The sequence below is a fragment of the Ambystoma mexicanum genome, chromosome 3q (genome assembly GCF_040938575.1).
Source record: "Ambystoma mexicanum isolate Mex_15411 chromosome 3q, UKY_AmexF1_1, whole genome shotgun sequence".
NCBI classification, from domain to species: Eukaryota; Metazoa; Chordata; class Amphibia; order Caudata; family Ambystomatidae; genus Ambystoma; species Ambystoma mexicanum.
The window spans coordinates 1,007,605,993-1,007,621,379 of NC_090926.1; the positions used below are offsets into that span (position 1 = coordinate 1,007,605,993).

The 15,387-nt window shown below is 45.4% G+C and overlaps 1 protein-coding gene across 4 annotated transcripts in view; it reads right to left on the bottom strand.

Moving 5' to 3' along the window:
* Positions 1-15,387, bottom strand: part of BAIAP2 (BAR/IMD domain containing adaptor protein 2) — a 764,302-nt gene that overhangs the window by 246,245 nt on the left and 502,670 nt on the right. For all 4 annotated transcript variants that reach the window (XM_069655178.1, XM_069655179.1, XM_069655176.1 and 1 more), the window contains 2 exons: positions 9,356-9,508; positions 2,484-2,711 (listed from right to left, as the gene is read on the bottom strand). In XM_069655178.1, coding sequence (XP_069511279.1) covers positions 2,484-2,711; positions 9,356-9,508 — 381 coding nt within the window. The remainder of the gene's footprint in view (positions 1-2,483; positions 2,712-9,355; positions 9,509-15,387) is intronic.

The following is a 15,387-nucleotide window of genomic DNA, read 5'->3' on the forward strand; positions in this document are numbered from 1 at the left end:
TTAATACTTTTTCTGCTGTTAGTCCAGATAAATTCCTTTCCTGCCTGATTTTGATAGGCTCTGGTCATGAAGTTCTCCAGTTCAATAGATGTTCCTTTCCAAATCAAAAACGTGTCATCTATGTAGCGTGTCCATAGAATGACATTCTCCATATAGGCCTTGTCCGTGTAAATGTACTTTTCTTCGAACATGCCCATAAAGAGATTTGCTAGCGCATATTTGATGCCCATCGCTACTCCTCTTATTTGTAAAATTTGTTGTCAAATACGAAAAAGTTGTTTTTTAATGTTGCAATAAGCATTTCCTTTAGCAAAGTTATAATGTGAGTCATTTTTAAAAACATAATCCATAGTTGACAATGCTAGATCATGCTTAATTGAAGAGTACAGGGCTTTTACATCCCACGTGGACAATAGGTAGTTTGGTTGCCAATTAATGTGTTTCACAATTTGAATAGCTTCTACTGTATCTTCCAAGTGTGCTTTTACTCCTGATACTTTTGGTTTTAGTACATTATCAATGTATTCTGCAATCTTTTCTGTAGCCCATCTGATACCTCTAAGTATTGGTCTGCCTTTAGGTACGTATTTTAATGGTGTGTGAACCCAAGTTAAAAATATATTGTTGGCAGCACAGGTTGTTTTATCAATAGGTATCTTAAAAAAAAAAAAAAAGAAAAAAAGGTACCTTCGTCCCTGCCAGGGGACGATGGAAGCCTCCAGCTGTGTGGAGGCGCAGAGTCTCCACACTGCTGGAGGCTGCCATCGTCCCCCACCAGGGACGCAGGAGCAAGAAGGTAAGTGGGGTGGCGTAGGGAGGAGGGAGGGAAGGGAAGGGGAAAAAAAAAAAAAAAAAGCTTATCCGAGTCCCCAGCGGGGGGGCGGAGGCAGCCTCTCAGCCGTGGGGAGGCTCGGAGCTGGGATGGCCCGCTTCGAGCCTCCTCATTGGCTAAGGGGCTGCCACGCCCCCCCCGCCGAGGCCAAGGCAGCTGGAGTCCCGGCCGAGAATCGAAGGATTCTCGGCCGGGTAAGGACCCGGCGAGAGCTAATCTGAATGCGTGTTGCATTCTGCTTGACTCTCACCGGGTACTAATATATAAGAAAAAAAGCAAGCAAAGTTACAACTTTTCGAAAGTATTAAGACCAATGTCCGTAATTTTATGGTACAACGAAAAACGCAATTGAGCCAAACAGAACGGATAGTCATAACTAACATACAATACTATTACATTTTAGGAGGGATTAAACCCGTGACACACAAACAGAAAACAAAACAAAAAGAAAATTGAGAAAAACAAGGATAAGAGGTGGTAATACACTAAAAAACTCAAACTGAGACAAGATACCGGAAAGACTGATTTAGTACAATGAATTATCACAATAAGTATAATTATGAAGAATTTTGTAAAAATCACCACTCTAGAAATAGAGTCTTAATGAGTTTCTCTTTGCGATTGTGCATCCAACATATTCTTCAATTCTTTCATCTAATTTGAGTCTCTAGCAAATAATGCAAAATACACTACTCTAGAAATGGTTTCCTGAATAGTTTTTCCCTTTGTGATTGTGCATGGAATGGATCAGATGAACGAACTGTAAAATGACAGGTGTTAAAACAACACAGAGGACCAAAGTATGTGCTAATTACATTAGACCACTAAGGCAATGCTCTTAGTAAGGGGGTGGATACTACCACCAAACAGACTATCAAAGAGCCAATGGTGGTATTGATAGTAAGGTAGGACTGTTTAGACTACCTCAGGGATACTTATACTCATTTTGTTTCTTTTGTTCTCTTTTCTCATGCCTCTCCTCCTTCAATTTCTCAAACGACCGTAAATCATCCTTCCCAGTCCCCATTCTCTCATCTCTGTGGTTTTATGACTATTACAGATTATTTTTTGACCAAATTTGTAATGGTTGTTGATGCCTACTGTATTCTTTTGCTTCATTTTTATTTTATTGTATTACATCTATGTAATGGTCTTTCTATTTTTGGACATTTATAACAATGGATGTTTTTGAATGAAATGGTCAGTGCCCCGATTTGAAAAAGGAACAAGAGATGCTGAAACACATGTCTCACAGAAGGCCAAAACTTTATGAAATCACAAAATAAAACCAAAAATGTTCAAGCAAACAAATTTGCAACAGAGTCTTTGTACAAACAGTGGCACAGAGTTGTGTGAAAGCCTTAATTTGAATATACCACACTGAGTAGGGGAGCTTTTTCTCAGTTTTCTTTTCACACACCTGTGACATCTCCAAAAAAACCTATGGGATGAAATGGGGCGCAGAGCACACTAAGCTAATATCTCATAAATCCTCAGTCTCTCAACAGGTCTTGAATTTGTAAAGAAAAAAAAAGCTCATCCAAAAATAAAAATAAAAAACACTTTCACTTAGGACCATAATGAAGACAACCCCTTGAAGATAAGCTGCACTGCCAATGCCAAATAAAAAGGAAATGCATAAGATACATACCCCTACAAATGGTGCCAGCTCAGGTGGCACAGGCAGTGGCTTGGCACCAGGAATGGGCTCGGAGATGGACAAGCTCGATTTTGAGGAGGTCATCGGGCCAGAGAGGATGGAACCATTACTGGCAATGGCCATCTGCTGCATAAGCTGCATGGCACGATCAGGGACCTTGTTGGGTTCATTGCAGGCCTGCTGCCAAGTTGGCATCTTCTGTGAAAGACTGTCTTTACCCTGCAGAGAATAAAAAGGAGCCATTAAACAGACGCAAGAAAAGAAAATGCTGTGGCCTTAAATCTACAGGAAAAAGCTGGCCAACTCTTACACATATGCTAAGAAAATGTCACTATGCAAAGGGTCTGTATAGCATTTAGTGAAGCGCAGTTTAATCTCCTCCACCTCAAGTATAAAACAAACTAAATGGGTCTCGAAGGTGCCCTGCAAAAAGATGCTATGCGCTGCAATGACTAAGCAGTTTCAGCTTCGAGCTGGTGTTCAACAGTCTAGAAACCTACTCCCAATAGCCAATATATTTTTCACCCGTTAGAAGAGTTCCAGCCATACATGGGTGAATAAGAGACCATGCTTACAATGCCTTTATATCTATAGAGTACCAAAGAGGAATGTTGCATGATCTACTCCAGGGGAGTGAAGGGCGCCTACCATTCATTAAGGGTGTACTGAAATTCGGCTTTGAGTAAGTATTAAGCCGAATTCCAGCTGAAAATGAGCCGTTGGGCATCAGCCGAATACTTAATTTTCACTCGAAGCCGAATAGTTTCACGTGCAAAATACATTAAGTACTGCTTTGACTGCCTGGAAACATTCAGGGACGTCATGTTACTCCTTTAAAAGGATCATTGAACACATGCTGCTCTTCACTGTCGAATTGAATTTCAGACAGAGCAGGGGTGTGAAAGTGCAAACAAAGTCTCAAACCTTCATGTGTTGGACAGCCAGACTTTAATCTGGTGGTCTGCTGGGAATGGGTCAACTGCAGCAAAACTTTCCATATTTGTCATGTGGAAAGAGGTATCTGGCTTCCCTGTATTTTGCAGTTGAAAACCATTGAGCTGGAACAATAGTTCACAGTCTATTGGAAAATGGTATTTTTTAGGGGATTATTGATTTGCTGATGACCTGTGCGAGTAATCTGAAAGTTACAGGTTCCAATAGATCAATTTGCAAAGTAATACAATTAAGTGGAATATAACTGCCAAAATAAATTCCAAACACTGAGTAAAATAGCTCAGGGGGTAGAGTGCCAGCAGCAAAAAAAAAAACTGTATTCAGCCTGCAAGCTAAGGTTATGAAGCAAGTAAAATGGCTCAGTAAAGAATTTACCTTCAGCACTGATGTGCTTGTAATAATGAAACATAAGTAACAATTCCTGACGTCCAACTGTCTCATGTTACTAAAACGAGTCCCTTTAAATTGGGCAAATGTGACAGATGTTACTAAAGGACGTGCTAGCCAAAAGAAGCAAAATAAACACGCACATGCCAATTAAATATCTGAAAACCAGCACTGTCCCTTACCTGTAGGGTCAGCCCCCCCCCCCCAAAAAAAAAAAAAAAAAAAGAGGACTCGCCATTCCATATATTTTATTTGGCGTCTTACCATGCTCCAAAAACACACATGCCCCCACCTGAAAACAATGAAAAAAAATCCATCTATAAATGAAGCGACATTTTTCAAATGCCTCACACTCTGTAGTGATGGGAAGCATGGCTTGAACATCCCAAAGGTTTGTATACAGTCCCACTTTACCAGTCAGCAGGGTGCTAATTGAGATAGTCACTGCTTTTGTGTTTCAGTGCCTTGCTTATGCCAGAAGGGCCCAAAAGGAACATTTAAAAACTACAAGTATTTATTTGTGTCCTGCATGAATGTACAAAAATACAAGGTGTGCTGTTTTTAAACTTTTCTGATAATGTATTCTTTTCATGCTTTACACAAACATCCTCTGTAGACAACAAAGAAGAGAAATGCAATAAAAAAAAATTGATGTACATATTTGAAAGTGTATTCCATTTACAAAGTGTTTTCTTGTCTGCATAACTTTGTTAAAAAGGCAACTATTCAGCTCCTGTTCGGTATTCGGCTGAATACTTATATCTATTTGGTAAACCCTACCATTCATGGCCATAGGTTAGGATTTAAGCAGTGTTCTGTTGCTCAGGGTGGAAGAATAGCCTATCGAAAAAAGCTTTGTTAGCTCGTCCAGATAAAACGACCATGGTAGTGCAGATCTCAGGACCGGTCTAAAGTCAGTGACCTCAGAGAAGCATATACGAAGTTGAGGTAAAGAACAAACCACAGCTGGGCTGGATTCAGAATATGGGAAAAACTCTCCCAAATCAAGGGTAAACAAAAGTTTATCTCTTAGCAGCATAAAATTCCACAGCCGCAGTCATCGGCTGCTCCAAGACCACATAAGAGCGCTGCTCGGCCTCACTTTTTACCTTTATGTATGATTAATGTTCGATTGCTGCAAAGACAGCATTATGTAGCTAATTTGGGCATGTCCCTTAGAAGGTGTAAATGGTTGGCGTTTGGAAAGGCGAGGGGTGCATAAAGCTGAAAGCTGTGGTGGGTAACACGTTCCAAGCAGGTGATCAAATGATGCATTTTCCTTCACTGAGCTTTTCAGTTTAGTTAGTAATAACTTTTGTAGCCTCATTACTTTGTATGCTGCCAAATCTAAGCACCCATTCAGGAGAACAATAAAGCGAGTTTTCCATTGAACAGATTACTATAACAATGTATATGGTCAGGCAGGTTTAATGGGAGATGTCTGGCCCGTTATTTCCACTTTTTTCAATCCCATCACATAGATACGAGGTGGAATCCCACAGTAATGGCGGGCGAACGCGCCAACGAAGGAGGCATGGCGGGCACCGCCCCTTGGTGGGGTTGCCCAGCCAAACTCCTTCCCCCTCCTCAGATACGTCAGGGGGTGGGGGATGTGCATGGGTAAGCCCGCCCCCGGAAGAGGCCAGAGTGCGGGGATAGAAAGGCGGGGCAGGGAACCAAGGGAGAGGAAGACCCTATAAAGGAGCAGGTCTTCCGGGAACCCTTTCACTTTCCCTTTGTACTTGCCCCTGCCGGAACACCCATTTTGTTTTCCCACCCTCCCTCCCAATAAACAAAATGTCTGCACTAATTTGTCTGTTTTGTTTTACAGGTCGCCCAGCGGAGTTACATTGCGATCCCTTTAGCAAAGCACTGGCAGGCCCATAGGGGAATGCGCAGCCATCAGATTAGATCTTACGGCGCCCCAAGAGTTCTAGACTCAGGGGAGGCCCTGGGGAAAAAGGGGAGGGATTTAGGGGACTTGGAAGCCAGAGAGTGGGGGGGGGGGTAACAATGAATAAAACAAACTCACAATAAAGGAAGGGAAGGGAAGTCGGACGGGGAGGGAGCAAGAGGAGAGTACCTGGGCTCAGGTAACGTTGACAGAGATAACAGTAGGGGGAAGTATTCACGGAAGGAAGGAGACACGAGAGGGATGTGGGGGACCAAGACGGGGCCGTAAGGCGAGCAGAGGGAACAGGGGTGGGGGGGGGGGGAGAACTGGGTCCAAGGAAGGAAAAGGGGGGGCAATGACCAATGCTGGGGGGTAAGAGACAGGGTACGAAAGAACAGGGTTGGGAAGTCTGTCTTGCGGGGAACGGGAGCCTAGGATCTGGAGGGGCAGAAATGTCGGGGGGGGGGCCTTGGACGGACACTAAGAAACCTGGGACCTGGAGAGGGGAGGAGCAAGCTAGGGAAAGGCATGGGGAGGGCTAGGGTCCATGGAGGATGAGGGGGTGGGGGTACTGGGCTAGACTTCGTAGGGAGGCCTGGGGGGAGAGGGCACTGTAAGTGTTAGGGGCACGGCGAAGCCCTGCCCAGGGGACGGCAAGGCGGAAGGGGGACCTCGCGGGAGCCTGATAAGTTGGGGTTACAGTAGGAGCGGCACAGTTGGAGACGGGGGGGCCAGATTAGAGTAGTAAGGGCGCTAGGATAGCTGGACATCGCAAGCGATGACTGTATAGGCAGGCAGAAACTTGTTAGTCGGCGCTGGAAGGCGGTGTCGGCCAAAATGTACAAGTATGTGGGGAATGTGCTGTGTTGGGGCACCGATGGTGGTGTCTGTATAGGAACCTGATTAATAGCTAGGCACCGAGTGGCTACCTGTTTTACCTAGAACCAGACATAGGACACAGTGACTAGTGTCGGGGGAGGAGGGGGATTGCCAATGGGTTCCTTAGAGCAAAGGGGGGAGAATGACAAGAAGTATGAAACAAGGGAAACATTCAAATGGCCAGGGGTAGAGAAGTTGCTAGCAAGGGCCGGGCCCAACCCGAGGCATCCACCGGACGAGAACGGTATGGGAGGAGGCGGGTGGAGGGGCAATCCTAGTTAGCCGCACACAGCATAGAAGAACCTGTGGTGTGGTGAATTACGGCTCGCCTGTAAGATAACTCCAAGACTTTATGCAAATAAAGCTACTGTGGCATTAACTCTTCCAACTTTACAAAGTGTCTGTGTGTTATTTCTGGTTGGCCAAACACTACCTGTTCGGAACTGCACCAGGGGAGGGGCAGGGGTGGGTCCGAGGGGACAAGTCATAGGAGGAGGGGGAGGTACTGGGATGCCCCCGCTATGGTTTTTCATTTCTAGTACCTCAAAGCATGTAAAAATTGGGACAATTTAAAAGGTTTGCGCTATTTCAGAGCAGTAACAGACCGATCCGAAAACGTTGCTACGGTCAAGCCTTGGTGCGCATCCCTCTATGCGCCTTTAGGGGGCTGCAGAGCCTTGCCAAAGACCGAGTGAGCTGTCAGTGGATCCTCCGCCCCTTTGCCAAAGAACACTTGGCTCGCTGCGCCAGAGATGTGGGCAGCACAAAGTGTGCACGTGGGAGTCTGGAACAACAGCTTTCATGTTAATAGCTTTCGCACCCCCGTTAGATGTGATGAGCTCTTAAAGCAAGAAGCTATCTCGCGGCCCATGATGGCATGGAAGCAGGAGCGCCGTTTTGCAAGAAGGGCTTGTCACAGAGCAACCTTTTACAGCCACGTGTTGCAGAAATGCCAACATATTGCAGCACCTGCGAGGGAGATTTCTTCAGAGAAATGGGACGAAAAAATGTTTCCCATAGGAATGCATTGAGGCTAGAATTATTTTAGGCGGGAGCACGTGAAAAATAGCAATATTTATCATTCAAAAAGGACACGTGCGTTTGAATAGCTGTGAATTCAAATTTTACATTTTCGATTTTGGGTGTGTGGGAATGGGGGGTACGATCTTTATGGCACAACCATTGGCCCGCGTAATGTCAATAGAAGTGACACCAAGTACGTGCTTGTGGGCGAGGCACCGACCAACCCCGTCCCTTAAATAAAAAAATAACCCTCTCCATCAAAAAGTGATGACATGTTAAATTAATAAATCATTAGCATTGCTCTGGACACCCTTCCATACCCCAGTTGCGGTTATCCAACTGGCTAATTCTTTTCGGTAATGATAAGGACGAGCTGAAAATGAGGCTAGCGTGAATAAAGTTAATGGCTATGATTAATTCATCGTCTAGCAACCACAACTTGCAAAGTGCCCTGAAACACCTAAATGGCATTAGTGGCGCGACATAAAACCAAGCTGCATTACATTGGGATACTTTGCCGCACTTCCCGTCCCCTCCTCCCTCTTCGGAATGTCAGGTCTCGTGTGTCAACCCTGCATATGCTTAAATAGGGGCAATATTATTTGTAAAGTAGCTCAGTTGACTTGTGTACCTGTTGCAGAAACCTGTGTGTAAGCTGGGGGTCAGAAACCTGTTTCCTAAAAGCACAACACCCTTCCTGAGATGATAAAATGAACAATGATTTGGCTCATGCCTTTCTGCCAGGGGTGAGGCAGGAATGCAGCCAACATATCTGCCCAAGACTAGAGACAATTCATTTAGGTAATGGGTTTTGCCCAGGATCACATAGGTTTTCCATTTTGAGTAATCCGTGAGCCCAGGTTTCCTAGTTGCTGTTTACAAATTTGAGCTTTTCAAACTACTTATTTGTCCGTTGCATCTTTAAATTCACGGCTGTGTGTAAAGGCTCCAGATGTTTGGCAAGTTCCGGATCACATCATTCTAAATTCTTGTAAAACATTTGCAGTTTATTCTGCCAGTGTAAAAAACAGGAATAAAAAGTTACGCAATGCAATGAACCTATTGACAGTACGAGCTGAACAGCTCAACTGAGCCAGACAGAATGGTCATTAATAGGCATGTGTGACAACATAGCCTGCTTTTAGGCATGGTTTTAAATAGCCAAGAATGTGAGTGCATGATGTGAAACGGACATAAAACGGCTAACGGAGGGGGCCCATAGAGGTGATCAGGAAGCATGGGCTCTCGTGGTCTTCAGACAGCTCATGCATCCCTCAACTAGTTGACAATACGTTAAAACGTAATCGTCCCAATCAGACTTGGATATCAAAGTAAACTGAACAGAATGATCATTAAGATGGCGATTTTACCGCGATGGCCAAATTAGTTCTAGCCCATTTTACAAAGGGGGTCTCGAATCATCCATTAGTTTAGAGGCAGATTGCCACGCAGCATATGATATAGTAGAGCGGGAATTAGATTGTACCTTTATCATTTGCAGCTAAGGGCTATGATAGCGCCCCCGCCTCCCGCCCAGTTTAAAAAGCACAACTGAATGAAACCTGGGGGCAGGCTGGCTGGAGCGGGGGCTTCGCTTTTACTTCTTGCAATGCTCTACTCCTTTCACTGCAGCAGAACGTAGATCATGCTCCAACTCTTGCACTGCAGCCTTAAGCACAAAGTTAACATTCACCCACAAACCATCCGTGCAGCAGAAGGCCGTTACCTTTGAATGGTAGGACAATGCGTTCTTGGCCACAGCACACTGCTTCTCCACTAAAAAGCAGTACCGTCTTCTCTCCTCCATGAGTGCGGTCTTGTAGCCCTCTGACACGAAGTTCTCAAGTTCACTCTGTCGGTTGCTGATGGTTTCTATGTACTGGAAGAAGAGCAATAACAATTGTCAGAACTGTACAGTGGGACATGTTTCTTAAACCACTACCAGTATTCCCACCCCACGAAGCGTTCTAACCCCAGATCACTATAGACACATGTAACGCCCCCAAAGTAGCGGCTGGTAAGTGGCGCCCAAGGGCAGTGATCTGTGGGCCCACAGACTCTGTTAAAGTGGATATTTGACAAGTAGCCTGCCCATTACAACTCCATAACTGATGGACAAGGCCGATGCTGGTACAGATGAACTCCGTGAACAGAAATGACCGAGTCAACTTGCACTACAGGACTGTTTTGGGCTGGGAGGAAAACTTATGTAAATTAGCCTTTCAAATCGCACTGGGTTCCTGTGGGCAGTTAGGAACCCACCTTCTCTTCTATGAACTGTATTATCAATGGGGGGCTGGAATTTCCCAGAACGCTAGCGTTCATGCTCAGGCTTTTCAGTTTGAGACGTTCAAAAAGGTTAGCATTTTCCCCACTCTCGCCACCCTTTTCACAAAGTAAGGTTCCCGGAAGCCCTAGTAATAAACAGCCTACCTCTGACCATGTCGGACACTTTCTGAAACCTACAATTTTTAGATTTATTTCATCTCAGAATACGCGATTTCATGGCTTACTTTATTGTACCATTTTTCGTATTTGGAGTGTTGTAATTCCGGTTTCAACGGCTCTTTATTTGCATGCTCTTGGAGTAGATTACTTCCACTTAGTAAGTAGTATTGTCCCAGTGCCTCTAGTCCCTCCCAAGCCATCACACCCACTTCGACTGTTCCTTTGCTAATTTTAAACCTCTGCCCTGGACTCAGGTGTAGCTTTTCCCCGGGAAGCCTGCCAGCCTGTACTCTGCTGCTGTCTCGCCTGTCCGAGGCCTTCCTGCGGATTCTGCCAAGCCTGCATGAGGTCGCTGCTCCATGCTGCTTGAGGTCTGTTCTGACAGGCCACAAGACCTCCCGACTGCTGTTGGGTTGCTCTTCACCCTGCTGAAGTGGGAGAATGGAAAAACAGACTCCCGTCCCTGTCCTCTCGCGCCTGGCCTAAAGGATCACGGCCCAGGCACCCGCCACGAGAAGAGTTTTCCCATCTACCAGACGACCAAATACCCTGGTACAGGAACATACGGATGTGTCCATCTGCCTGCCCGACAGCACGACCTGCCCATGCTGACACCTGCGGCACGGATCAACTAGATTAAAGCCAACACATCGTTAGAGATGCCATGACGACCTAGTCAACGATCAGCGCACCTGTGCAAATATACACGCTGGACACTCCCGCACCAATCTACACGAAGAATATACTCAGTGCTATGACGTAGGTGACAGACATACTCATGGACGTGCATCTTTATTATTTTTCATATAGGCTTTTTAAATGCAGAAACGCAAGACGCATCATGAACTCACCTAAAGAGCTTGCTTACGCTTTTCCTAGACCCAGATGCAATAATGAGAAATATAACGAAGACATGATCCTGGTCATAAGACAATATGTTACTATAACCTAAAGCGCCGTGCACCAAATGGTTCTACCTATACACCAGGCCTTAGTAGGCCGCAAGCAAGAGCTTCCATGAACGTGAAAAGAACAAGAGTCGAGTTGCTGATCCTGCAGAAGGAGCCCGAAGAGAGCAGACAGCCAAGGTCATAATGTTGCAAGCCCACATTCCGAAAGCAGACCATCAAAGCCAAGGTCATAATGTTGCAAGCCCACATTCCGAAAGCAGACCATCAAAGGCACGATGTTGCAACCTCGCATGCCGCACACCAACGTTCAGGTCACACCTGCAAAATTAAACTAAGCGCACAATGGAAAAACAATATTAATGGTGAAAAGTCTGCCTCAAACACGGTCCCACCTCACGTGACCAAGCCGAACCTGACAGGATGCCAAGCCCAGAAGAAAGAAGGCGTCTGGATCCCTCAGTACGAGACACAGGCAGATACACTTGAAAGGCTCAATGGGCATCTGCGACAGTGGGAGTAGTCGGCCTTCCAGCTCATGAATAAGCCTTCACATTGTCTACACGTACTCATAGTGAAACATTGTTGCAAGTAACAGGTGCACCGCGAGCTGGGAACAGCGATGGTCCCAGACTGGGAGGCTCGCGAACGCACCAATCAGAACATGGGGCTCTTATCACTGACGCCATTAATTTTGACCAATCATTAGTAGTCTTCATGTAACAATTCTCATGTATCTAATTGTAGGGACAACCCAGATATATCACCTGACCCACTTTACCCACTAATATTATTCTCTATATGTATGCTATACTAACCCTACCACTCGAGCAACCAATCCAGAGTGGAGATAGGTTTTTTGCTAACTTTTTGAGATGATGCAAGTAGCGCGTCATACTAAAGTAAAAAGGGCCTGCGAGCCCACGATTGTGTGTGTGTCAGGACGGACGCGTACGCTCCTTGATCCATCCCTGCCGTTTGTGTTTAATAAACAGCGGAAGTCACCTTGCTTCTTGTGTGTATTGCATACTCTATCTCGTTTGGGATACACGGGAGGAGTTGGGGCCTCCCTGCCCGGAGGTCTGCGGACGGCCCGGCCGACCCCGGCAGAATTTCCCCCCCCCCCCGACACTGCCATTGCTGGTATTAAGCAAAACATGCAAGTGTTTCTCAGTTCCTGGGAAGATTAGCTCTTTTGAGCTCATCTGAGCAATCAGCCGCCTTGCCTGGTGTGCTCCTTGCTTCCTCCCTTCTCCCATGTGCATATGCCTATGCTTTGAGTTATGTGCTTTGCTCAATCCTGGTGAAGTATCCAGTGGCACTGTACGCACTTCATTTACTTCCATTTTGTGACCTATTTCTTAGATTTAGTTTAAGTGCAGGACCTCCAACTACATCTATAGCCCCAGCCCCTTTGCCATTGAATTGTGGATGCCCCCGTTTGGAATGTTCTGAACACTGTAGAAATGGTGCAAATTCGTTTACTCTGCTGTGAATTCTGTGTTTGTAAATCACATCCTGGACTCAAAGCTCATCATTCATTGCTCCTTCCTACTATTGTGAGTCGGCTTGTCCCCATTTGTTTTGAAATGGTAGTGCTGGAGTCCTGAAAAATGCACGTAATGAGATTTCGATGAAAACTTGGTTTAGCCCCACAAAGGGGAGCTTATGCTGAAGGGCACCAAACGTTTATCACTACTTTGTAGTCCTAGACTATTAATTGTGTCGCATTAATTTCCAAATCTCTGGGAGCCGCTTGTTTTACCCCATGCTGGTTCAGACTACAGTGAACAAGCTCTCGTGCCACAAGCAGTACAGGAAGAGCCGTGTAGTTTGAAAAACGATACACTATGCAAAAAAAAAAAAAAAAAAAAAACTCTTGAGCTCATTTCAAGTCGTACATTTAAAAAGTGTCCATAATTAAAGAAAGGAAAAGGGTCAACATCTCATGCATTACAGAGGCGATGAATGCGCGTAAAACTCCATTTACTGCTTTGGAATCCCTGCTGTTTAAATACATGGAAACCTGTCCCGCTGTTCTAGTGCTAGTTCTCCCATGTGCTGTTTTGCCAACTGGTCACTAGAACTTATTCCATACAAGTGTCATGTTAGTTCTCTGGAGTGGCGCATTCACGTTTGCACCCGCCTCGGTTTGCCTGGAATGTGCATTCTCTGTCATTCACCATTTGCTTCCCGATTCAACGTCTGACTATACCAGGCTGGCATTACGGAACTATGTTAAGGGATCTCCAGGTAATCCATTGATCTCTTTGCCCACCACAAGTTTGTGGAGGTCCCCCATTGTGAGTATCCCCAAACTCGGACAAACCACAAAGGCCACTTTGGCTAGAATCAACCGTCCAGTGACCCCAGCAATAACTACTGCTGTTAAAATAGGCACTGGCACTGGAACTGGTATTTGTAAAAAAAAATAAAATAAAAAATATATAAATAACAAAAAAAGTAAGCCCATGCAAAATACAAAGCCACAGCTAGAATTTCAAGTAGGAGGCAGCCAGGCCTTATGGAAAGGAAGCAAACATCTACCACGTGAGTTACAAAAGAAGCAAAACTCCTACATACGGTCAAAGCCTAGAGCATGTATCCAGCTCAGTAGATCACAGGGTGTGGGCATGGGGGCGTGTGGGGGGTAGGGGAAGGAGCACAAGAGAACCATTATGGAAGAAATGCAGAGTACTCCGCAGGGCAGGATGGATGGGGTGTGAGCAACAAGGACCTGCAGAGCACGTTTTGAGCTAAACAGATTTTATGTTGAGCAGGTGCAGACTATCAAAGAAGTGTGCAGCACAGTAAGGATCTGTACGGACCTATTAACCTATAGAAGGTCTACTAGTTCCAATATTCTAGAATAGGTAGAAAAAAACAACCAACATATATAGAGCCAACTCAGGTTCCTGCCACTATTGAAAGAACTACTCCTGCTTGGGACTGATAGGAGACGACAGAGTTTGAACCCAAAGTACATGCGCTTGTGGTCAAACCTTGGCTTTGACTTCTGGAAACCCAATACGGCACCAAAGTTTCTTGGGTAGTGATTTTTCAAAAGGACAGACATAGAATGGAATTTTGCACTTTCTTTCGAATAACTAATTTTGCAGCACAGTTCTGTGGTATACGCTTTTATATTGGCACCATTTAAGAGTAAATCTTCAACAAGAGGGATCAAAAGTTATCCAAGAACGCCTTGTCGGAGCTAGACTGGACATTCATCTAGCTATGTCACTGAAGAGGGGTTGGGGGCCTATGGGAACACAACAATCATCAGGTTTGTTCCGGAGAGTTAAAGGATCTTACTCTTGTATATACCCACATATTTAGATGAACAAGTTACTTCTTACCTGCTAACGTTCTTTCGACGGGATGTTCCTCCGACGTATTCCTTATCTTTGATAATACGTTTCCAGCATGCTGGCCTCGGAAATTTTTTCTGTAGATGGCGCTGCGCGCCGACGTCCGCCGAGTCGATGTCCCTCGACGGCCACCGTATTGGCGCTGACGTCACCATACCCATAAATAGCCACGCGCTGCGTCCGTTGCCCAGTTCCATTTTGTAGCATAAGAAAAGTCATGCCTGAATTGGTTAGTGACCTTGAAGGAGCGTAAGTTGCAACCACAAGGGAAGTTATCACTACGGGGATGGTTGGGAGGGGCGATAAGTAATACGTCGGAGGAACATCCCGTCGAAAGAACGTTACCAGGTAAGAAGTAACTTGTTCTTCGAAGGCATTGTGTCCTCCGACGTATTCCTCATCTTTAACAGACTCCCATAGCAGTGGCATGTAATTGGAGGTGGGAGTGATAGTGTTATGTATCCCTTTAGGGATGGACCGAATGTAATATGGCCTTGCCAAATCTGGTCTCTTGAGCAGTGGAGGAATCCAGATTGTAAAATTTTGTGAATGTATGTGCAGACGACTATGTGGCAGCCGCACATATGTCCCGGACCGGTACCCCTCTTTGGAGAGCCGAAGAGGCTGCGATACCCCTGGTTGAATGAGCCCTGAGATTTTGGGGTGGCTCTTTCCCTGCTAGTCTATAACATTCCAGGATGGCCAAAATAATCCACCTGGAGATGGTTTGTTTTGTTATGGGTAGTCCTAACTTGCGACCTGAGTATCCTACAAACAGTTGGTCTGCTTGCCTGATCTCTAGCCATTCTGCTGATGTAAAAGCTGAGAGCTCGCCTTGGGTCCAGCCTATGTAGCCTTTCCTCCTCTTTCCCCGGATGGGGAGGAGGGTAGAACAAAGGCAAGGTAATTGTCTAAGTAATATGAAATTCAGAAACCACCTTTGGGAGGAAATTAGGCTTCACCTGTAGGACAACTTTGTCCTTGTGGAAGATTGTATGTGGGGGTTTACAGGAGAGAGCTCGTAGCTCACT